The following is a 23,521-nucleotide window of genomic DNA, read 5'->3' on the forward strand; positions in this document are numbered from 1 at the left end:
CTGGTTTGAAATGCTTTAATCTGAGACGTCACTGAAGCCAGAGCAGTCCGGCATAATCAGGAGGCTTCAAGGTCGCCTCCAAATCTCTAAGTGCCAGATGCAGGTTCATCTGATCCATTCAGTTTATTTACAGAAAGTACACAAATTATTTACAGCATCCTCTCAGAAAGGGACTACTTCCATGTCTAGTGATTACTTAAATGATCCTGCTCCTACATGCCCTGCTGTAGGAGCTACGGCAGCTGTACGGTCGGGAACAACACAAAGAGTTCAGCTGGCACACAGCACAACAGTGACTGCTTCCAAAGGATTCAGAGTCTCGCATCTATCATTAATCTTATTTTATTAACAATCGGCGGCCTCACAGACAGGAAGCATCATGAATCCTCAGCAACAAGAGGACAGATGAAGCCAGAGGGGTGTTAAACAGGAAGTGGACCACGACGTCGATTCTGAGCTCAAGCTAACGTGTGGATCAGTTTAATCTGAACGGTGTGCTTTTATGTCGGCACATGCACTCACAGGCTGCTGTCCTCACCTTTCAGCTGAGCGCAGGGGCCCTCTGCCCCCCTCTCAGCGGCTGTGCATCCCGAATATGAGAAAGCTGAAGAACACAGTGACTCCTACGAGGGAGATGGTCGCGGGGGCGGTGAAGAACTGCCTGTAGTTGATGCGGAAGTACCAAACCACAGCCAGGACCACCACGAACACGGGCACCACCAGGCTGCTGGTGCTGACGGCCACGCCGGCGGCCCTGAACCCCCCAGAAGCTCCGGACCCGACCCCCGCCGCGGCCCCGGGCTGAGCGGCGTCCTCCGGGGCGTCCTGGTGCGGGGCCTGGGAGACGTGGCAGTGGATGACGCTGTTGTGTGTGATGTTCAGGGACAGCAGAGTCTTCTTGGGGTCCTGCAGCAGCTGACCCTGGTAGATCAGTTTGACCTGATGCTCCCGACCGGAGAAGTATTTACTGCAGCAGGAGAGAGACGACACGTTATAGAGGGCGATTAGAGGGTCACCCTGCTCACGTCTGGACGGTAAATATGAAGCCTGTTCGCTTAGCATGAGGACGGGAAACTGGTGGTGATGTGTGAGACTGATCACCTGTCGTACACCCACTTTAATCCTGCTCCGTTTCCAGTCTTAATGCTAAGCTAAGCTAACGGAGCCTGATCTTCACCGTCAGACACCCTCCGTCTGTCAAAGTGTGAGAGGTTCCTCTAACCAACACCAACCTTTTCAGGACTCCCACCGTGTCCTGGGGCTCCACCTCGGCCACCTCCTCTGTGTCGTTTAAGAACTTCAGACGGAGAGAGATGGAGGTGGCGGTGGGGGGGGGTAACACAGTGCTGGACAACACTGGGATCTGATGTAGAATCTCTTTATCTTCCTCCTCGTCCTCGTCATCCTCGTCCTCCTCGTCTGAAGCGTGCAGCCTTCCAGACGCCGTCTGTTTGCTCTGGATGTCCAGCAGCAGATCAGTCCGAACCCCCTCTGCTCCCTCCCCCGTCCCCTCGCCCTCTCCCCTCTCTGTCCCCGACTCGCTGTCGTCCGGCTTGTCCTCCTGTGAAGGCGGCGGGCTCTGCTGCTCAGGGGCGTCGGCACCGGGAGCCCCCCCACTGTAGGTGTCGTGGCCCCCCAGTCCAATCAGTGAGGCGTGGGCGCCCACGGTGAGGATGGTGCCCAGGATGTGGTCCCCCCGGTCGGCCACGTGGGTGGAGAGCCAAGCCAAGACGAGGGCCAGGGCCAGGAGGAACGCGCCGCCCGCCGCCGTTACCTCATCCTCCATCCCATCCAACATGGTCAGCGCACACACCGCCATCGCTGTCCTCCTGACGACAGGAAACAAGACCCAAAGAACACGCTGTAACGTTCACGGCTGGATCACAAATCATCTCAAACCGCCGGAACTTAAATAAAACAGATTAGTGTGTTTTCACTTTGACAAGTTATTTTTATTAATAATGGTGTCTTTCTGAAAACTGATCCACGATCTAACAGAAGAAGAACCGAGAAGGTCCGAGGAACAGCCTTCTTCATGGTGGAGACAGCTTCACTGTAGGACTGTGGGTTATGACGTTCAGTTTTATGTGACTGATTTAGATTCTTAAATCCAACTAACACAAACCATCCCATCTGGTTATTTTACCTAGAAACAGCTTCACAGTTTAATGTCCACAAAATGTACTATTCCTTTAAATCATCAATTAATCTGCCAATTATCTTTTTCTATTAATGTATTTATTGTGAGAACAGTTGACTTGTTTCACTAGAGCTACACTCCAAACCAGCAAATCTTCGCAGCCGAAGAGACGAATGATGTTATTACCAAAGGACTGATTCTCTTTGGATCAATTAGTTGATTAATCACTGATGACAGATGTCATCCATTCGTCCCATCAGTGACAGCAGGAAACTTTGGCTCGTGTCTTAGTCTCTGACAGCCAATAAGCTGAATGAAACCATCATGTTAAAGTGACTGACCTGCAGCAGGAACAGGGTTTATTCTGTTTTATTCTAGTTTAACTTTATTCAGACTGATGAAGCTCTAGATGGTTTTATCCTGACTGACAGATCTAGTTAAACTTTAGTTCTGACAGTTGAAGCTTTAGGTTGAGTTTTCTTCTGCCTGGTGACCAGGTGAGGACAGCAGCCCCTTCCTCTCTCCAGGTAAACCCTCCGGACACACACAGATGGTGTGAAGCCACTACCTTTCCCCGGTGTGACCGTGTGTGAAGCCGTCAGCCTGATGTGGGATGAAGGTGGGTGAAGAGGAGGATGGTCAGCAGCTGTTTGTGTAGCCAGCTAGCTAGCTAGCTGTGAAGCTAACACACTCAGATGACCACAGTCGTGTCAGCACCGCCCTCTCGTGCCCTGCTGGCCCTTACACTGCACACTTTAATCCCTACATTACTGGTAGTAATACCAGCTAGTGACCAGCCTCACCTCCTGTGCTGCTAACCTGTTATCTGCTGCCTTGTGCTGCTCCTGCTAGTTAGCTAGCTCCGTTAGCTCGGAGGCTAGCCTGCCAGCTAGCTGAAAAACGACCTTCGGCTGTTTCCGACTGTCGTCGCTCGACTCGTTTTTGTCACCCCCAGTTTTCAGACGTAACCCGGAGGCTCTGTGACCGTCTGCCCCCCCCTCCTCCTCCCTCCAGCTAACCTGCGGTCTTACCTGTGGAGGTGAAATCAGAGCATGTTTGAAGACGAGGCTCGGCGCTAGTTAGCAGCTGCTGCTCAACGACCACATAATAAACACCGAGGCCACGTCATCACGCCATCGCGTCATACGTCAATACACGGGGGGGGGGCTGTTTTGGAAAAAAAACAGATGGCCTCCTTCTTCTCCTTCTTCTCCTCCTCCTCCTGCTGCTTCTTCTCCTCTTCCTGCTTCTCCCCCTTCTTCTTCTTCTTCTTCTTCTCCTTCTCCTCCTCCTCCTCCTCCTCCTCCTCCTCCTGCTGCTGCTGCTGCTGCTGCTGCTGCTGCTGCTTCTTCTTCTCCTCCTCCTCCTCCTGCTGCTGCTTCTTCTTCTCCTCCTCCTTCTCCTCCTCCTCCTGCTTCTCCTTTTTCTTCTCCTCCTTCTTTTTCTTCCCGTTTAATGGCGCCTGTCGCTTACTCTTCATTACCGCCACCTAGTGTTCAGAGCTTCAACTTTATCCACTGCTGTCATTTAAAATCGCTTCTGTATGAAAAACAATTCAAGACAAGATTATTAGTATCGTGGGTGGATTTGAACATTTGAACAAGTCAATTAAATGACCACGTAGAAGCAAAAGTACCAGAAATACACACAAAACAACTACAAAGCGGCACAAAACGATCTTAAAGAGATGCAATATTTCTATAAAGTGACAAAAATGACTATAAATAGAGCAAAAAACAACCACAAAGAGACAAAAATGATTATTAATAGAAACAAAAACAACTCCAGAGAGACTTGAATGTTCTCAAAGACACAGTTTGGTTTGTAAAAATGGTGAAAATAGTGAGAATTATCGTCCCAATGAGCCCAAAGTGACTTGTTGACGGAGCTGCTTGTGTTTTTAAACCCCGGCCCTATTTGTACCTGTTCTGGTGTCTAAATGACTTTCAGCCGTGAACCAGACTCCATTCACAAAAACAGTCATTTTAGCTCACAGCACACAGGAGCTGCTGCCTCAGTAGCTTACCTTGTTTATGCTATTGTGATATTGAGCCCAATGGTCAATTGTAAAATACCAGAAACATAAGAATAATCAATTTATAATCATTCAGAGGAAAAACAGAAGTAGTAGAAGTTCATACACATATTTGACTACTTCCTGTACCAGTAACTCTGATCTGTAGTTTGTTTGACTGTATTTTAATCGATGACACAAGTCAGAGCAATAAAATCACCAACAATCAGCTCAAAGTACTAAACCTGTCAGTTAAAGTCGTCCCCGTGGTTAGCATGATTATTACTAATGTTTGAGCAGCGTTTTAATGTTTGTATTCATTCAATTTCATTATTTCTACTTTAATCTAAAACACTGGACTCTTCAAAGTAACTGTTGCTTTGAAATAACTGTAGTGCAGCAGAGTTTGTATGTTAGCTTCTATTAGCATCTGTTAGCTCCCATTAGCATCTGCTAGCATCTGTTAGCTCCCATTAGCATCTGCTAGCATCTGTTAGCTTCTATTAGCATCTGTTAGCACACTGACTGGAACCTCTTCATGTAGTTGAACATGTTTTTAAATGTTAGTGCAGCTGATGTGCCTGCTGTGATCCCGTCAGTGCATCCTGTCCCTGAAAACAGTAACTTCAGCCAACCACCATAGAAATACATGATAATTACATTAAAAGGGAATAACTAATAATCCAGTCTGAGCTGAAGGTGTGTTTATTTGTTTTTTCTTACAGAAACTGAAAATCTTCTTAATGATTTCACGACACACGGCCCGTTAACAGCGTTTCAGATCACTTGTAAAGGACAGCTCCGGTGTTTTTAGCCCTGGGTCCCGTCTGTCTGTGTCCTGGTGTCTGAATGACAGGTAGGAACTAAAAGTCAGCCGTCCTCTTCCCCCACAGGACACAGGAGCCTCCGCCTCCGTCTGTCTGTGTCGTTCTGTGACTTTGCTGTGTTAAAGGTCACTTCTACAGCCCAGGGACAAAAACCTCAGAGCTCCCCTCAGAAAAGCATCGTACTGCCATAACAGCCCGTCTGAGGTCAGTGGAGCGTCCCGTCTGTGTGCAGCAGCAGCAGGTAGTCCCTCACAGAGGGGGGGGCGTCCAGTTCACTGACAGCCGAGGAGCATCGAGCTCCGAGCTGCAGGCGTACGACACATCGACAGAGATGCTGCAGAGAGCGAGGCTGGCCACTCCGCCGACGCACCAAGTCGAGGAAAGGCTCCTGAGGCCGGGGGGGGACAAACAGAGAGACAATGCAGTGCTGAGAGGTCAACGGGACACGGGGGGGAGGGCAGTGCTGATGGCTCACCTCATACAGCTCCGGGGACAGAGAGTCCATCCAGTCACAGGGGGGCACCGATGAGTAGGAGTTCAGCAGGAGCTCCAGAGTGGCTGGAGAGAGGACACACTGCCGCAGCATCTGTGGACAGACGGACGCTCAGACACCCACAACTCCCCCCAGGGTGACGTGACAGAGCCTCACTCTGGATTATCTACACAATATGTCCCTAAACTGTTTAAGTCCTGATGTTCTGTGTGTTTCTCCCCCCTGACTGAACCTTTCCTCTGGTTACTGTTCGACTCAGCTGCTGATCTTCTCAGTGTGAGTGTGGCCCCTCCCCGGCTCAGGTGAGGCCTGAGGTTTGGCTCAGAGGAAACACTCTGAGTAACTTCTACCAGTTACTCAGCTCTGCATGAGAGGACAGGCTGAGCATCAGTCTGTGTGTGTGAGTGTGTCCTCTGACCTTTGGTGGAACCGTCTTGGCTCCGTGGTTCAGGAGAGACCGTGCTGCTGCCTCCGGCTGCTGGTCCAGGTAATCCTCCAGCACCTTAAAGAGCAGGCAGAGCACTGTTTTACCCCTGAGCTCATAATAATTCTGCTTCCTCTCAGAGTCTAAACTCCACATTTGAGCTTCAGTGCCTCCTGTCAGCTACCTGCAGCAGACAGTCCAGCGGCGTGTATCCTGCACAGTTGGTGACATCGGCCTCGGCCCCGTGCTGCAGGAGGACGTCTACGATCCGGGGGCTGCAGTTTGCACAGGCATTGTGCAGGGGGGTGTGCTGCTTCCTGCCTGCAGTTCTGGGGTCAGCTCCGGCGCCCAGCAGCCTTTCTATCACCCGGACGTAGCGGCTAGCCTCGGACGGCCTCTCGGCGCCGGAGCACGCGGCGTTCAGAGGGGTCTCCCCCTCCTGATTCGTGGCTAACACGTCCGCTCCATGACGGAGGAAGAGCTCCACGTGCTCCTCCAGGCCTCGCCGGGCGGCCACGTGCAGTGGTGTGAGCCTGGTCTCCCTCATCCTCACGCTGACCTCTGCACCTCCCTCCAGCAGCAGCTCAGCACACCTGGAACAAAACCCACAAGGTGTGATCCCACTGAGCTCCAGCAGCTCCGCAAAAGGCCTCAGCAAACCGAGTCTGTCCTGCCCAACAGTAAAGTTTAAGGTCAAGAAAGACAGAGGACGGATGTGTTGGCTCTGGGTGTGTGTCATTATACAGAGAGAGGACGGATGACCTGAACAGAGCAGAGGTCCTTCACTTCAGCTCCTCATCACTCACCGGAGGGACTGGGCCTTGGTGCAGAGGTGAAGAGGAGCGCTGCCGTCTGCGGCCACCAGCTCGGGGTCCGCTCCATGAGCGAGCAGCAGCTGGACACAGGCAGCGTGGCCGCCTGCACAGGCATCGTGGAGGGCCGTGTTTCCCCCGGGGTCGGCGTTCACCTCGGCCCCACGGAACAGCAGCTCCTCCACACATCCGGCGTGGCCCCGGCTGGCGGCCAGACGTAAGGCCGAGGTCTGCTTCACCCTGGAGCTCAGCGTCCACATGCCTGTCAGAGGAGCAGCGGGCTGATGAGCACCAGCAGCACTTATGTGAGGTTAGTCAGAGGACAGAGCGGCTCGTACCCATCTCTGGAGCCCACACCATCTCCTCCTGCACCGTCTCCATCAGCGCGTTGACCATCGCGGGGTCCTTCAGCACCGCATACACTCCTTTCATGTCTCCCCACATGAAGGTGTTGTGGATGGCCGTGTCCCTGCAGCGGACCGGGGGTGGGGGGGCCCGGACCTCCTGGAGCCGCCCCCGCTGCTGCTGCTGCCTGGGAGGAGGCCTGGGGGCCGGAGGCAGCGGGGCCCGGCTCATGGTCCTCCTGTGGGCCAACGCTCGGCGAGCATCCTCCCACTCCTGGAACTGCTGCTCCACCCTCAGAGAGCGCAGCGAGGAGGAGCTGAACGGAAACGTGTCCTTCGACATGGCGCCCTGAGGAGACCCCCACCCAGAGGACACATGACACACAGCAGCATTTCACATTTTCTGCTTTCAGCTGGACGTCCACACATGAAGCCACAGGGTCAGTGGGCAGCACAGCTCAGAGAACTGTCAGCCCACAGCGTTTACTCACCCTTCACTGAGTCACACGGCCAAGCAGAGGTCAGAGGTCAGAGGTCAGATCGACTCACTGCTGAACACAGAAAACTTTACCAGAAAAGCTCCAAACTGACTAAACGTCCTTCGTTTGTGGTCACAAGACTCAAACACCTTCAACTCTGGTTATTAATAGATCAGCATGCAAGCTGATACCTGCGTGTCCAAACCAAAGAGCCAGACCATGTCAAGATGGACAAACAGGTTCCACGCAGGAGCCTTTAAAGTGTCAGAGTTTGGCTTACACCTTTTTGTGACACTGTGGGGGAAAAGCTGACCAACCAAGCCTGATAAAACCTCAATGAACAGCTTCTCTCTCTCTCTCTATCTATCTATCTGTCTGTCTGTCTGTCTGTCTGTCTGTCTGTCTCTCTGTCTGTCTGTCTGAAGCCACAGTGAGGAAACAGCACTATGACGTCATCCTTAATGTCATATAGTAGAGATATAGAGAGAGAGTTAGAAACATTTGTCATTATAATGATTTACAGGATCTCTTTATCGCAGTGGCGGAAATAGGCCGTAACATCATGCTTTAACGGTGCAGTTCAGCTAAAGTCAAATAAACAGGAAGCTAACCCGGAAGAGTTGAGGAATGAACCCTCTCGCTGTCTTTCAACACTCTATGTAGCAACATCTTTGACGTCATGACGTCGTGTTTGAACGTGGCGGCGCGCAGCGGAGCCGCAGTTTGTTGCTCACACTCCGGTTAACGAGCGACTGAGCTAAAAACATCCCGCTATATTGAGACGCTTTAGTTTAATGGCACCCGGTGAGTCGGTGAACGTGTCCCAACGGATCACAGACGGTTTTCATCGCGATATCTCATGACTGCGATGGTAAGTGAGAAGGTCCAGGAAACTAAAAACTATCTGAGCTAACCAAGCTAACTCATGCTAACAACACGACCGCCCCCAGCTAACTGGTTAGTTTAACCTGTTACTTTAACTGGTTAGGTGAGCAGGTTGGTTTGTGGCACGTTCTTAACTTTATTGCTGCGCATGCTCAGAACGGTTTACCTGTTACAGACTTGCAAGTTAAATGGCCTGTTCAGCATTGGGGAGGACTTTGATGATGAGGTGAGTCCAGCAGACCCACCACACCTGATTTCACCTGTAATTTAACTGTCGGCACCACAGTGACCCCCTCCACCCCTGTCTCACTCTGCGTGTGTGTGTGTGTGTGTGTGTGTGTGTGTGTGTGTGTGTGTGTGTGTGTGTGTGTGTGTGTGTGTGTGTGTGTGTGTGTGTGTGTGTGTGTGTGTGTGTGTGTGTCAGGACCTGCTGGCCACAGACTGGACTGTCCCCTCGGTGTCTGGATCAGCTGATGCTGCAGCTGCTGTGTCCTCCTGCGCTCTTCGGGCCTCTGCAGCTCACAGAGAGCCGGAGGGAAACTGTCCTCAGCAAACTGGAGAGAGATCAGCCTCCTGGTTTAATGGCACGGCATCAAGCGGTAGCGTGTTCACGGCCGCTGCTGGACAAACTGTAGCTCCGTGTTTGAGGAAGCTCTCCTCCCCCCCTCAGCCTCCCCTTCACAGCCCTCCCTCCCCACCTCACCTGGCAGAGCAGCAGCCTGGCGGTAACGGCGGGCCTCAGCCGAGCGCGGCTCAGGATGACTTTGATGACTGGGATGTCGACCTGGCAGACCTGGATGAGTGTGACCAGCTGCTCCCACCTCCTGCTCCAGCCCCCCCTGCGGACGCCGTTCATCTCGCCCCTTCAGCCAAAACGCTGCGACCCCCGACCCAGGGGGGGGTTCAGACAGGTTCAGGGGGCCTGAGAGAGCTCAGCACTACACGCCAGACCTCTGGATCCTCTGGTCACAACCTTCGTCCTCAGTCTCTCTCCACTACTCCTCTTCGCCCCCCCCCACAGAGTCTCACTGCGACTTTCCACCCCCCCAGCCCCATTTCCAGGACGCTCACCTGTCCCCAGCAGCCACCGAGACCATGGTCGACCCCAGGGCCGTCCCCTCAGGGCCGTGGCCTCTTCGATACGCTCACCTCTGCCCCGTCTGTGAACCCCCCCCCATTGAGCCCCCACCCCCTTCACACTCCGGTCCTCACCAACCGCCTGGTCCAGCTGGTGTCGGCCTCCAACAAACCAAAGAAGCGCCCTCGGTCTGAGCCCCAGCGGCCCAGAGCTCGCCGCTTCCCCGGTCCCGCTGGCGTCCTGCCTCAGCAGGTGAGTCCGTCGCTGTGCGGGGGTGTTGCTGCCTCTTCTCTGGGGTGTCATGTGATGGTTTACTTCCTGTCTCCGTCAGCCGCAGGGTCAGAGTCTGGATCGAATCGTGGTTTCTGCTCCTGTGACTCCTGCTCATGGCGCTGTGGCCCGATCGCCAAGCCAGGTAAGAAAACCTCCCAGGAAGCTGCTTTAACCTGATTCTTATTCCAGTTAATCAGCTTCAGAAAACTTATGGCAGAGCCTCGACTAACCATTCATTTCATTATTGATTAATCTGTCAAATGTAGACTTGATTGCTTGATAAATAGTTAGATCTCTCTGATGTGATCGCTCCTGATGATCAGAACAGAAATGTCCAGTCAGCAGCTGCTGCTGGTCGGAGCGACAGTGAACTACACTCTATGCTGCCTTCAGGGCCTCCTGGGGAAAGTCTGACGGTGTTTTTTCTCTCTGAAACGTCGTGAGCAGCTGGTCTGATCTGTAGTCTGTTGTATTTGATCTGAAGGGCTCCGGCTCTCAGGCTGATGAAGATGAGTTCAGCGGCGGTGCCTGGGCGGCGATGAAGGCAGAGACGGGGCTGGATGAGAGGAACCCCTCGTGCTTCCTGCACTCCTACAGCGTCGTCATGGTCCTCCGGAAGGTGCTCACCTGTCACACACACCTGCCCCCTGTTACAGATAAACTGCTCCCGTCCAGTTCAAACATCCCAGCAGCACATGTGTTTGTGTTCAGCTCAGGCTGTTTTTCCTCTCGTCCACCCCCCCACCCTGAGACGCTGCTGGAGGTCCCTTAGTGTAATCAGGACAGACGGCGGCACTGTCCCAGAGCTGTGTGTAATCATTAACTGTGGGATCACTCATCACTCTCTCTGATGGAGAGACGGCCTCCTCTGTGTAATCACTGGCACTGTTTTCAGCGGCGGTCGAGCTCTTGAACGCGTCGGCGTCTCTGGTGGCTGTCGACTGCTGACAGGGGCTGAGCTCATTCAGGTTAACTGTTTACAGGAACCGGTGCCTCCCGAATCCCCGTTAGCATGAATAAACACAGTAGCAGGCAGCCCCGCTCACGTCTGACCGAATGGTAACAGGTGACGTCTGTAAACGCTGCTGATCATCAGCAGTATTTATGACGTTCCTGTAAAATAACAATCTGATGTTTGCTCTCCCTCTTTGACAGGCTGCCCTCAAACAGCTGGATAAAAACAAAGTGCCCAACATGGCCGTGCTCCTCAAGAGCATCGTCCACACACACGCCGACGCCAGGGTTGTGTTCAAAGACCCGACAGGTAGGTCAGACTGGCTGCTAGAAACACTCAGACAGGCCGAGAGCTGTTGGAATAAAAGAGACGGAGACGGAGAGGTGGCGGGGGGGCAGTCACCTTCATGTTTGACATTTGATTTTATAGAACACACACACACACACACACTGTCCTCTTCACATCTACTGCAGGAAGCCTCTCTCCGTCCAGCTCTGTCCTCGCCCCTCGGAGCGGAGGCGGTTGCCATGGCCCCCAGAGAGCAGCCACATTAGGCGAGCTGATGAGAAACCACTCAGGTGGTTGATGTCGTACTCAGGGTCGACACCATCAGTGACTGGACTGCCGTTAGCTGGTGTCAGCGTGGTGGGTTAATGCTGCTGACACCAAGACGGACAGACCGTTTTACCACCGCCCCCACGGCCTGATGTAACGTGATAGAACTGTCAGGCCGGAGACAGCTGTGACTGACCAATCACATGGATTATTCCACACAGCTTTGTCAGAGTTACCTTTAGTTTAATTTGATGCTTCTCTGTGACTGAGCTAATCACTGTCCGTGTGCTGCGATGATGTTTCTGACTGAAGGGGAGATTCAGGGGACGGTGCACCGGCGCCTCCTGGAGGACCGAGTGGAGGAGCTGAAGGTCGGAGCTGTGCTGCTGCTGAAACAAGTCAGAGTTTTCTCCACTCGCTGATTCCACTCCTGAGGCTCAGTTTCTACCTGGCCGTCAGCTGCTTTCATGTGTGGTTCTGTGTCCGGACAGGTGGGCGTCTTCTCCCCCTCCCATCGCAACCATTACCTGAACGTGACACCCAACAACCTGCTGAGGATCTACGGCCCCGATGGCGTCGGTCTGACCTCCACCCAGCCCCCCCCGCTGGTCCTGGTGAGTTTCCCCCAGCAGACAGTGAGTCTGTCAGCAGCCCGTCAGCTGCCCTCACAAAGTCTTTTCTCTCTCTGTCCAGGAGTCTCCCAGCGTCCTCCGGGGGCCCGTGTCCCAGATGCACCTGGTGTTTGACGAGGAGGATGACGAGGGACAGGAGGAAGGAAAAGACCCCCAAGCCCCGACAGACACTAGAGCCAGCTCCAGCGGAGGCCCCCAGGAGCCCAGCTGGGATGAAGGTAGACACACTGGTGATGATGAAGTGTAGCCCCGTCCTGGGGTTGGAGCGTGTCGGACCGGCCGAGGCTCAGCGCTGAGGCGTCCAATTCACTTCTCACAGCAACAAACAGAAAAATGGATAAAAAGAACTTTTTAGATGAAATAAAATAAAGCAGGATATCTCTCAAACCACAGACCAAACTCTGCAAGTTGGATCGATGTAAGTTAAAGACTGAAAATGTGGGTTCTGACCTCCACAGTCGCAGCTGAGAATCACAGGATCCCACTGACAAAAACAGTAATTTTATGTGAAACAACACCAGAGTCTCTGGTCCACAGCTGCCTCCACTGGTTAGTGTGTTTGTGTTGTTGTTGTCGGCTACAGACACCAGGTACCTTACCTGTGAAGTGTTTCCTTAGTTTAGCATCATGCAGTGAATGGAGTGAATTATGTTCTGATTCATGTCTGTCTGCTGTTTAGATGACGACCTGGATGAACTCCTGGGACAGTTACCTGAGGACACCTACAGCCTGTGATGTAACAACACTATCAGCCAATCACCTTCACTCTGTGTGTCCACCGACCGGAGCTGTTCAGCTCCTCTGTTTTCCTGATGTCGCAGTCGTCTGACCAATGAAGGACTCCTGAACATGTACAGATTGTTTTTGTCAGCTGACTAAAACATCCACGTGATAAACGCCACAGAGACGAGTTTCTGTCGTTACTGTCACCGCTCTGCATCACCGCCGGGTCACATGGGGTCACTGGAAGCAACACGGCCTCATTAATTAATCACAGAGCTCCAAAAACCAGCTTTTTATTTCTGTGTGTGTGTGTGTGACCTTGCAGTGGAAGGATAATCTCACAGCATTGATTTGCTAATTAACGTGGAGTGAACGCGAGGTGAGGCGTCTCTGTGTGCTCTCAGTTCAGGGCTCGTTGTCCGTGCAGAGTCTCCAGGCCTGTGTGCAGAGAGCCGGGGCGGAGCGGTGCTGTGATTCTAACAATGTGGAGGCTCTCCCGACAGGATCTCTGAGCTGCTGATCCACTCCTCCGGCAGCCGGCCTCTCTGCAGCAGATTCAGGTTAATCCTCTGCCTCTTTGTCATTTGAAGCAGCGTGGTTTACATTCAGAGCAGAGCGAGTGGGTTTAGATGATGAAACAGGCTGAATTTCCTCTCATCCCACATGGTTTATTGGCTGAAACAAGTTCGGTTTACAGCTCAGTCAGTAGTATTTAGACTGTTTATCGATGTTTTCTGACGGGGCGATTTGCTTCATTTGGAATTAAATGTTTCTGTTATGGCTCTGACTTCATGGTGTTCACATCCCTCTGGGGTTAAACTCCACCTCGCCATTGTCCCACTGCCTCTGGAAACTGGGCAGAGTTTATAAGAAGTCCAGTTCTCCCTCAGTTCTCCCTCAGTTCTCCCTTAGTTCTCCCTCAGCCCTGGTGGCATCAGGCTGAGCTCACAGTCTGGGCTTCACTCATTCAGGCTTTGAGTCTCTTAACTTGGTTTATGGAGCTCAGAGCGCTGGGAAATGAGATTAAAACAATAGAGCAGCAGCAGCATGTCTTTCTAAAAACAATGTCCCGGTTACTGTGGATAATCCCCCCCCCCTCACTGTGAGCAGTTAAGCTACTTCCTGCTGTAGATAATTGAAAACGGTTGTCAGTGTGTTCAGTGGATTGTTCACAGGAACTAGGACGCTGCTTCTAGAAAGTGACGCTGACTTTTTAATGCAATTGTTAAAGTTTCCCAAACTCAAACTCTGTGTACAGGATTGTGTCTTTGTGGCTGTTTATGTCCCTGTGGGCCGAGCACAGCTGGAACTGCCCCCCCGCAGATGTGAAGCTCAGTCTGCTTCTGATCCTGATCCACTCTGAACCCTGAAAACCAGGCTTCCTCTGTAACTTATACAACAATAAAAGATGGTTTTTGGAGGCAGAACTCTGTTTTTCTGCTCCGTATTGTGTGAAACCCTTCAGACTGGTGCTGTGACCACATGCACTGGATAATTAAAGGAATAATAAGGACAAATGTTTTATTCATGTTCATTTCTTTAATTTTTTAATGAGAAATACTGATGCTGTTTTCTCTTTGGGCCTCTTAACATCCTCCGACCGAGACACTGAGACAGAAACTGTTCTTGCTGAAGCTTCTTACCTGAGATCACTGGTTAGGTGTGTGTGTGTGTGTGTGTGTGTGTGTGTGTGTGTGTGTGTGTGTGTGTGTGTGTGTGTGTGTGTGTGTGTGTGTGTGTGTGTGTGTGTGTGTGTGTGTGTGTGTGTGTGTGTGCGTGCGTGCGTGCGTGCGTGCGTGCGCGTGCGTGCGTGCGTGCGTGCGTGCGTGCGTGCGTGCGTGCGTGCGTGCGTGCGTGCGTGTGTGTCTGTGTCTGTGTCTGTGTGTGTGTGTACCAGCAGGGGGCAGCATCCAACACCCTCACTGGTATCTCAGGTCCTGGAGGACGTCATTAGTCAAGTTCGCTGGCTGATTAGAGCTCACAGACACCGAACAGCAGCTAAGAGATGAGATAAAACTCTTAATTGGGGGGAAACTTAATTTGACCAGAACGCGGCTCAGTGAAGCTCTTTGTGTGTGTGTGTGTGTGTGTGCAGAGAGGGGGTGTTCTCTTATCTCCACATCCACCAATTAAGACCTTCACAGCTCCAGAAAGTCTGCAGCCACCGCCCCTCAGTGCCCCCCGCCTCCTGCCAGAGGTAACGATCCATTAAGATAGTCGGAGGTGTAATTACTCCTGCAGTCTCTGTCTCTGCCATGCTTTTAGTATAAGAAGTGACTACTGACCCAAAAAAATGTAAAAAAGATTTACAAAGAGAATCCTCCTCTGATTTTCTCGGGTTTAAGGTCCTAAGAGGAGAGACGTTTCTCATCTCTGATGTAAAGTACCGTTAACGCTCTGAGATTTGGCCTGAAACATCCAAATCTATCTTTTTTGAGCAGGTTCAGCCTGAAGTGAAGCCGCTGGTATCAGCTGAACTCTGACTTCAGGCTAAAGGACTCCAGCACGAGGTGCTGTGTGATGTCATAACCTCCTGTAGCTCCATGAATATGAAGGTTTAACCATAAAACTGGCGTCACACACGAGGAGGAACGCCGACCGACTGTACGTCCTCTGCTCTGGAGCTTTCGACCATATGACATGATCTTCAGATGGAGTTGGCTCATGTCGTTGAATTTTAATGACGTGTCTTGTGTTTGCTGGAGGTCAAAGGTCAGTCCTGACTGGATTAACAGCAGACGGCTAAACTAACCCGAAGGTCCATTTAGCAGCTCCTCTGTTCATCACGTCAAACTGACATTAGAATAAAAACCTGTTTCCAAGGTCAAGACTCAGCTTGAAGACATTTGCACACTTCAAATGATGAAGATCATGTGATGTGACCAGAGAAGCTACTGAGCGGACCTTGACGTGAGGTCACCTGAATAAATAAGGAACATCCAAAAGCTGCGTCCGTCAGTCAACACTGAACCAAATGTTGTGTTCACACCTCCAGAGTATCACACCTGGACCTGTGAGCTCACCGGAGTCTTCCTTTTCCTTCAATCCGTCATGTGTTGGTTTGCTTTGGCACGTCTGAACTGTGTGAATGATTATCTGTCCAAGTGAAGAAGCCTTTGCTCATATTTCGCTCCAGAGTTTTCGCTCCACACTGCCCTGTGTGAGTGTTTGAGCAGTAATACCTTGCAAATTAAAAGGAGAGGGATATAATATGGTAAGGCTAACAAGGCCCCCGCCTTTAATAATCCAGAGGATGGAAAATTGGCTGGATGGATAAAGGCAGATAAAGCATAAAGCCTTATTTTCAACTCTGGAGACTGTTTAATCCCTGTAAAACTACGCTCATTACCTCGGTGTAAAAAGGGGAGATTTGCTTAATTAAGTTGTTAAGAAACCAGCAAACCCTGCAGCAGTCTGAGACCACAGCACATTTCATGCAGGAGAGAGGCATGACCGACTGGCGGTGTGTGTGGGTGCAGAACCATTCAGTGAAATACTCCTAATTAGACCTGCTTCTCTCTTTGGTGGTGCAAACTGAAGCAGGTGTGACAGTGATGGTCAGAATCACAGCGGATCTACTTCTTCTACTCCTCGCGGCCGTGGACACCGGTGGAGGTGTGACCCGTTTGTTCAGAGAAGAGAAGCCTGAAGAAATAAACTACAGAACTACCTCCGCGTGTCGGCCGCCATCTTTAATTGATCAGATCCGGGGACTTTACCCACAGGTGGACGCTCGAGCTCATTAAAGACGGTCTGTACTGACTTCAAGGCTGATGGGTTCTCTTCTGTGGAAGAGGAGGAGAAGGAGGATTAAAACAAAGAGGAGTGAAAGAGGGAGCTGGTAGACAAAACCTGGAGGACAGCCACAGCATCAGGTGGGCTAACAGCAGAGTTAACGGCTAGCTAACAGGTGGACTAACGGCTAGCTAACAGCGGAGCTAACGGCTAGCTAACAGGTGGACTAACGGCTAGCTAACAGAGCTAACAGCTAGCCGCTTAGCTAAGAGCAGAGCTAACGGCTAGCTAACAGTGGAGTTAACGGCTAGCTAACAGCAGAGCTAACGGCTAGCCGCTTAGCTAAGAGCAGAGCTAACGGCTAGCTAACAGCGGAGTTAACGGCTAGCTAACAGCAGAGCTAACGGCTAGTCGCTTAGCTAAGAGCAGAGCTAACGGCTAGCTAATAGCAGAGCTAACCGTTAGCTAACAGCTGTCAAGTCTGAAACAAAAACAGAACTCGCTGAGTAATGTTTATGTTCCGATAATTATTGAGCAACTAACTTTTATCCTTTTTAAAAACACCTTGTACTTATTACTGTATTTGTAAGATGCTGGACAAACTGGAGTACTTAGCTAGCTAATGAGGTGGGGTATATTGTCAATAACTATGTGTTCACTAGTGTTTAATCACCTGAAAATAAGAGTCCTGTTTTTGTGAGTCTAGACTGAGACTGTGTATGTTCACCATGGAAGTACAAGGTCACACAGGGAGGGGGTCCCATGGCAGGCCCTCTTCCTTAGGGTCAGGGTTCAGGTTTCCCTCAACAGACTAGTGGCTACTTAACCTATAAAAAGGAGTGTTTCTTTTTTTATTGGAATATAGTTAATGTTATGGATCCACATTTAATGTTCAATATTGGCTGTTGTGTTTTAGACAGAACTTCCTGCTTGGCTGCAGTCCTTTAAATGAATCCACATCTAATGTTTTCCATATTTCTCCCAGACACCAGTGCTGGAATGAATCCACAGTGGTTCAGGTTTATTCCTCAGTATATCTGCTGTAGTGCAGTCTGTCCAGCCTCTGTGTTTGTCTCATTTATTGTCTGAGATGATGTTTACGAGGTGCTTCTTTATATTCAGTCCAAACACTGAACCCTGGAGCTGCTTCCTCTTCTCTCACCAGATTTTAACACGCTCACACCCTCCTGTTCCTCCTCCTGCTGCCTCCTCAGGTCTCCTCACACACCGGCAGCTTCTGTCTGTCCTGACTGATGAACACGCTGCTGCTCACACAGATAAAACTCACTGTTTTATGATCCGTGTGCGTATTATCCCTTTACCTCCTGATCATGTGACGTGTATCTGAGAGACTTTCCTCGCCACATTTCCTGCTTCTCCTGCGCGCTCTTATTTTAGTTTTCTGATCTTATTTTTGTCCTCGTCCCTCCCTCCATCCCTCACCCCCCCGCCGTCACTCCTCCGTCTCCACTTCTGCTTCACTTCCCCTGACATCCCCCCGCCCCCCCCCCCGAACCGACTGAAGCACCCACCGCTGTTTTCTCCTCCACTGTCTCTCCGACAGCCTCCCGTTTTGCATCCATCCATCACTCCGTCTTGTTGTTGTGAGGAGATGTGGAAATGTGAGAGGCTGAGAGACAAACGAGAGCGAAGGAGGAGGAGGAGGAGGAGGAGGAGGAGGAGAGGGGTGGAAACATATTCAATAAGAGACTTTGCTGTGGAGAGCGTCGTCTCTCCTTCTCTTTCTGCCCCCTCCCTCCCTGCCTCTCTCTCTCTCTCTCTCTCTCTCTCTCTCTCTCTCTCTCTCTCTCTCTCTCTGTGCGAGGATGTGTGTTGGTGTGTGCGCCTCCCGTCTCTCCCGGCTCCGCTGTTGTTCGCCGCCGCCACAGAAGAGCTGGGAAGAGGAGGGAAAGCGGAGGTATCTGGCTACAGGAAAACAGGAGGAGTTTGGACCAGCGTGCAAGACTAACCCGCGGCTCTGATCATCAACAGCTCTCCCGCTCTCTCTCTCTCTCTGTGTGTGTGCGTGTGTGTGTCGTCTCACTGCCGCTTTCACACACGCGTACAAACGCACACGTGCACTCTCAGACACACACACACACACTTGCACCGGCTGGATGTCTTCTCGCTAGGCTGAACGAGAGAGGTGCTTAGGCTTGTCATTAGTTGGAGGCATGGGAGATCCTGAGGTGTGTGTGTGTGTGGATGATTCGGGACGTTAAATACACAGAAGCAGCTCTGACTGGCGTGCGGTTGACATGACTCACCTCTCGCTCCGGGTGTCAGAGGACTCACCTCTGGGATTTTTGTCAATGAAATCGGGCAGTCACAGAGGATTGGGGCAGGCAGGGGGGCAATTAGCTGTGTGTGTGTGCGTTGGGTGTAATAGGAGCCACAGGCAGACTGGCAGCCACAGTAACTCAGGGCTCTGAGGAGTCATTGAGTGTGGAGGTGGAGAGGAAAGGGAAGCCCTGAGGGAGCATCTCTCTCCTCTGCCTCTGCTCTCGTGGCAGTTCTGGCTCGTAGAGATCTTCACGTGTCCTCCCTCCTCTTTGTCAGCTGTTGCTCGTCTTTAAATCTGCTGTTTTGTATTATTTCATGTTTTTATATCAGTGTTGCTGCAGGTTACTGTTTTTGCCTCCTACTTTTTCCTCTTTGCCCCCTTGCTGTCCCTTTTCTTCCTCTCCGGCTCCTCTCTTTGCTTTATCTGTACGCTCACTGTGGTTATGGTCCATTATTGATCGTTGCTGTCTGTCTGCAGGTGTGAGTGCAGCGGGGGCTCCCCAGCCGAGGGGCCGCAGGGCCGATGATGGATCTGAAGGAGAGCTGTGGCAGTCAGGGGAGCCAGGAGAGCTCCAGCCTGCACCCGTCCTCCTGGCAGGCCTTCGCCCACAGCAGCACGCTGCACGGCCTGCGCTTCATCTTCCCGTACGGTCAGCCCGGCGCACGCCGCCTGCTCTGGGCCGCGGCTCTGCTGGCCTGCCTGGGACTGTTGGCCCTGGAGAGCGCCGAGCGCCTGGCCTATTTCCTGTCTTACCCTCACGTGACTAGCGTGGACGCCGTGGTGTCGAGCAGTCTGGTCTTCCCCGCCGTGACCATTTGTAACCTCAACGCTTACCGCTTCAGTCGCCTCACACGCAATGACCTTTACCACGCTGGAGAGCTGCTGGCCCTACTGGATGTGCACCTGACCATCCCCCAGCCACACCTGGCCGAGCCCGACGTGCTCGTGTTCCTGCAGGAGAAGGCCAACTTCACCGCCTACAGGCCCAAGGCTTTCAGCATGAAGGAGTTCATCGAGAGGGTCGGCCACGACCTCAAAGAGATGATGCTCTACTGCCGCTACCAGGGCCAGGAGTGCAGCCACAGCGACTTCAAAACCGTGAGTCCACACATGTCCTGCTTTAAATGTCAGGTCTGGTCTGGGATCAGTGGGGTGAGAGCTCCGTCCCTCGGAGGGCTCTGTGTGCGAGGCGTTCAGGTTCCCACAGATGGAGAGGTTTCTCTGCTGCTGAAATGAGCTGATGTATGCTGATAGCTGCTGTCTCCCTCCCACGCTGCCATGCTGGGAGTCTCCTGCTGACTTTTCTCCTTGAAAATCTTGTGTTTTGCTGCACACGTTGACTCTCCAGCTTTGTTCTGCAAATATATTCTTTGCCGTTTCCTTGATGTTGTCCTCAGCCTTCACATAATGCCATTGTGTTTATTGGCACATGCATTACGGCAACAGGTTCACTGCGTTTTAGGCACTGAAGGAAAGTAATTGTTTTGTCTCAGGCCACAGTGAATAGTAAATTCCCACAAATCCCTCTGCTAAGGAGGTTTCTTTCCTTTTTAAAATAAATCAGAGCGTTGCGGTGTGTTTGTGTAGCTGCTGGATTGTCTGATCGAACAGGAAGATGTCCCGTTATTTGGATGGCCGCTGGTGTTAATTCCTCCCTCTGACGTGGTGTGCTGTGTGGTGGCCTGTTTGTTGTTCTGTGTGTGGACTGTGCTTGTAAAACCTGGGGGGGTGTAAAGCAGTCTGTTTCTCCTGGAACTGATCATTTCAGGCCTTCATGTTTCCACGTTGACTCTGACATTAAAACACACCCCGTCAGCCTGGTGGTTAATTAGGTTCATCGATGATCAGGTGCAGAGCACAGGACACACAGCGTCAGGGATAATTTCTTCATCGTCTGACCTGTAGATACAAGAATAAACTATCCAGGATTGTGTCAATCCGCTGTTCAGAGGACGGTGAGGAGGATCCTGGCAGAGAGCTGCCATCCTCTCTGCAGCCAGCCTGAGCTCCTGAACTCCAGGAGGCGCTATAGAGTCCTTCTGACAACTAAAAATGCTTTCAAGAAGTGTTTTTGTCCCTCAGGTGACTGAGATCTTTTCATCCTCTGTCTGAACGCTCTGTTTGAGAGGAACACAACAATCCGCTGCTTCGCTGTTTAGACATGTTCATGTTGCTGGGAGCTGAAGTTAGTGAGGAAAGAAGAACAAGGTGGATTAAGGAGGTTTTCAGTGGGGGGGGGGGGGGCAGTCGGCCTGCTGGAGGGGGTCGTATGTTGATCCCTTTATGGTGTCATAAGGGGAGCCAAATCCAAATGGTGTGTTTTCACAACGTTTACTGAAAGATGGAGCGGGAGGACTGCCTTTCCTCATGGTTTGATGGTCTGTAGGCACACTGGGGACGCGTTTATGTTGAAAAAGTGCATTTTGAATAATACAGGACCTTTTTTTTTAATGTGTAATCTGACTCGTCTCTGTCTTAGTTTTACGGACTGTCTGTTGGCTTTTTATGCTGCTGTTTCTTTGTGTTCTGTTCTATATTGAGGCTTCAAGTCAGACTTTGATCCCAGCAGGGGACGTGTGGCTGCAGCCAGGTACATAAACACCTTCATCATCAGAGAAAAACACACAATAAACCTGTGTGGACAGATCACAGGGGGTAACGTACATGACTGTAAAACAAACCCCGACGGGGTGAATCATTATTATCCTGAATAATGACGCTGCCAGCTGTACATTATGGTGGTTATGAATCAACTTCTTACTAAAGAAATCAACAATTTGACACAAGACACTGACAGAACTGCATTCACTGTTATACAGAAATAACACTTTGTTATTTCAGAAATAACAAAGTGTTATTTCACATGGAGACGGAGCAGGAAGTGTTTGGATGCAGGGATCACATGACTGCATTCAGGCCGCTGATCAGGCGCTCAGTCCCTCTGCAGTCCAGGTTCGGTACGAGGTAGTCCTGGACGTTCCAGGCTGGTCCAGTACGGTCCAGTTACGGCCTCAGTCCTCCTCAGGCTCTGGCTCCTCTTACAGACTCGGTTGACTACAGCTCACTTGCTGGTTTCTCCTGGTGAGAAAACTGACCTTGTGAATAAAAACCCAGCTTGTCTTTTCTTCACTGACAAAGACGATGTTGAAAGTCTTTTTTTAGATCTTCAGTGCCGGCTTGAAAAAGGAGCTGTGAAGGATTTAGTTGGTGATATTGTAAAGGAGCAGTGTTTGCCAGGTTTAGCTCACTCACATACAGAACATTTCTGCAGACCTTGTAGAAACTCGTGGAGTTGTGGATGAATTTATTCTGCTGCTCCACAGTTGAAGGGTGTTGGCAGACTGGTTTAATCCATCACAGTGAGCCCACAGTTTGCAGCAGTTCTCTTAGTGTGTTGTTATTATTGCCTGGAAATGCAGTTTAAATGCAGATTGATCGTAGACCGGCTGCACCGCATGAACTCATAATAATAATAATAAAGTCTTTGGCTGAGAAGATGAGATCTGAGCTCTTTGAACTTCTACAAGCTGAGTGTGAAAACAGCAGCAGGGACATGTGACAGTGTCACATGTTGTCACTTATTGTTCAAGAGCTACTCCACTTCAAACCCTGGATGTCGTTATTCAGAAGCTAAAGATATGATTCAGAGACGTACCCCCAACTGTGACTGAGGCTTCTCCTCATACAGACTGATCCCATAGATGGTCTCTATGGACTGTTTCTGCCGGTGAATCCAACCGGAATGCAACCAATCCAGCAGCCAACAGTTTAACTTTGTCACGGGGGAGGAGGGGCCACCCCCTGGGATCACACCCTGGGATCACACCCTGGGATCACCCTCTGTTTATTTTTGGCGTCAGCAACTAAAATTCCTTTTGGATTGACCTGCAACAAAACGTCGGCCATCTTGGTTGTTTACAAACATGCCTCAGCAGCACTCCTGTCAGTCATCTTATCAGACCCGCCCTGTGTTTGAAGGGGGGGGTGTCAGAGAGGAGATCCACCCTGAGCCGACTGGTCAGGGTGACGAGTAGCAAATCCTGTCACGTGACTAGCTGGACCCAGAGGTTGTCACATTTTTTTTCTACCATTTCTGGCTGAGAAACGACTAAAAAGATGAACTGATGATGAAACAGTGGGTGATTATTTTTCTGTCCGTCATCTAAACTGAGCTGATGGATGCTTTCAGCTGCAGCGTCAACCCCAGTGACCTCCTGGTGTACTGTAGTTTCAGCTGTCGGCCTTTAGTTTTCTTGGTTGTTACAGGCGGTGTGTGTGATGGCACGGGGTCATGTGACCGTCCAACCAGTAGCCTGACGTCCGATTTAAAGCTCGTACACAGATGATGCAGATCTGTACTAACGAGGTGTTCTTCTTGTTTGCGTGGGTCGGCCAGAGATGAATGCACGCCGTAAGCAGCAGTGAGGAGCTGATGTGTTCCTCATAGAGAGAAGAGGCAGATTTATTGTCTCTGCTGTGTGATCGGAGACGTTAGAGCTTCAGGTCTGTCCCTGGCGGGCTGATATCTTCATCCTGAGCATCTCTCAGGATGAAGATGATGATGATGTGTTCATTCCTGGACAGCTGAGCACAGACCGCTGCTCACTGTGACCTCACAAAACAGGTCACAAAACATGAAATCAGTCTGTTTCAGTACCTCACTGGTATCATGTCAGCGATTACGTACAGCAGCCATCATCGCATAACAAACCCCAGCAGAGTGAGGCAGGAGCCGTCCACTGTGCATCAGGGGCCTTAAATCATCCTGAAGGGGATTGCTTTGTGGTGATGCTGTACGTTATTACACAGCTTCATACTAAAGAAATCAACAGTTGACCTAAAATATTGATTTAAAGATGACTTTATTG

General features: G+C 51.1%; 4 protein-coding genes across 4 annotated transcripts in view; 2 read left to right on the forward strand and 2 right to left on the reverse strand.

The window, feature by feature from the left end:
• Window position 1: 1 nt before the first annotated feature.
• tmub2 (transmembrane and ubiquitin-like domain containing 2) lies at window positions 2-3,385 on the reverse strand. Its single transcript, XM_070847553.1, has 3 exons — window positions 3,172-3,385; window positions 1,233-1,829; window positions 2-967 (listed from the first exon to the last, which is right to left on the reverse strand). The coding sequence occupies exons 2-3, from the start codon at window positions 1,817-1,819 to the stop codon at window positions 574-576; spliced, it is 981 nt and encodes a 326-aa protein (XP_070703654.1). The 5' UTR covers window positions 1,820-1,829; window positions 3,172-3,385; the 3' UTR covers window positions 2-573.
• A 1,469-nt stretch (window positions 3,386-4,854) lies between these two features.
• Window positions 4,855-7,684, reverse strand: asb16 (ankyrin repeat and SOCS box containing 16). Its single transcript, XM_070848334.1, has 7 exons — window positions 7,546-7,684; window positions 7,049-7,403; window positions 6,705-6,972; window positions 6,083-6,491; window positions 5,893-5,976; window positions 5,457-5,567; window positions 4,855-5,369 (listed from the first exon to the last, which is right to left on the reverse strand). The coding sequence occupies exons 2-7, from the start codon at window positions 7,395-7,397 to the stop codon at window positions 5,187-5,189; spliced, it is 1,404 nt and encodes a 467-aa protein (XP_070704435.1). The 5' UTR covers window positions 7,398-7,403; window positions 7,546-7,684; the 3' UTR covers window positions 4,855-5,186.
• A 631-nt stretch (window positions 7,685-8,315) lies between these two features.
• hrob (homologous recombination factor with OB-fold) lies at window positions 8,316-14,151 on the forward strand. The gene is made up of 10 exons (XM_070848382.1): window positions 8,316-8,404; window positions 8,594-8,644; window positions 8,843-9,748; window positions 9,828-9,911; window positions 10,254-10,388; window positions 10,925-11,033; window positions 11,592-11,677; window positions 11,771-11,897; window positions 11,953-12,129; window positions 12,591-14,151. The coding sequence occupies exons 1-10, from the start codon at window positions 8,393-8,395 to the stop codon at window positions 12,644-12,646; spliced, it is 1,743 nt and encodes a 580-aa protein (XP_070704483.1). The 5' UTR covers window positions 8,316-8,392; the 3' UTR covers window positions 12,647-14,151.
• A 5,027-nt stretch (window positions 14,152-19,178) lies between these two features.
• Window positions 19,179-23,521, forward strand: part of asic2 (acid-sensing (proton-gated) ion channel 2) — a 222,012-nt gene continuing 217,669 nt past the window's right edge. The window contains exon 1 of the mRNA XM_070848077.1: window positions 19,179-19,751. Coding sequence (XP_070704178.1) covers window positions 19,179-19,751 — 573 coding nt within the window. The remainder of the gene's footprint in view (window positions 19,752-23,521) is intronic.

The sequence above is a fragment of the Pempheris klunzingeri genome, chromosome 17 (assembly GCF_042242105.1).
Source record: "Pempheris klunzingeri isolate RE-2024b chromosome 17, fPemKlu1.hap1, whole genome shotgun sequence".
NCBI classification, from domain to species: Eukaryota; Metazoa; Chordata; class Actinopteri; order Acropomatiformes; family Pempheridae; genus Pempheris; species Pempheris klunzingeri.

Excerpts from the sequence above, each read along its gene's own strand:
- hrob (XM_070848382.1), top strand. Across the intron at positions 9,749-9,827 it reads CTGGCGTCCTGCCTCAGCAG|CCGCAGGGTCAGAGTCTGGA; the intron begins GTGAGTCCGTCG and ends TGTCTCCGTCAG. Across the intron at positions 11,034-11,591 it reads TGTGTTCAAAGACCCGACAG|GGGAGATTCAGGGGACGGTG; the intron begins GTAGGTCAGACT and ends TTCTGACTGAAG.
- asb16 (XM_070848334.1), bottom strand. The coding sequence starts at position 7,397 with ATGTCGAAGGACACGTTTCCGTTCAGCTCCTCCTCGCTGCGCTCTCTG. Across the intron at positions 6,492-6,704 it reads ACCAAGGCCCAGTCCCTCCG|GTGTGCTGAGCTGCTGCTGG; the intron begins GTGAGTGATGAG and ends GTTTTGTTCCAG. Across the intron at positions 5,370-5,456 it reads TGTCCCCGGAGCTGTATGAG|GAGCCTTTCCTCGACTTGGT; the intron begins GTGAGCCATCAG and ends CCCCGGCCTCAG.
- tmub2 (XM_070847553.1), bottom strand. The coding sequence starts at position 1,819 with ATGGCGGTGTGTGCGCTGACCATGTTGGATGGGATGGAGGATGAGGTA. Across the intron at positions 968-1,232 it reads ACGGTGGGAGTCCTGAAAAG|TAAATACTTCTCCGGTCGGG; the intron begins GTTGGTGTTGGT and ends CTCCTGCTGCAG.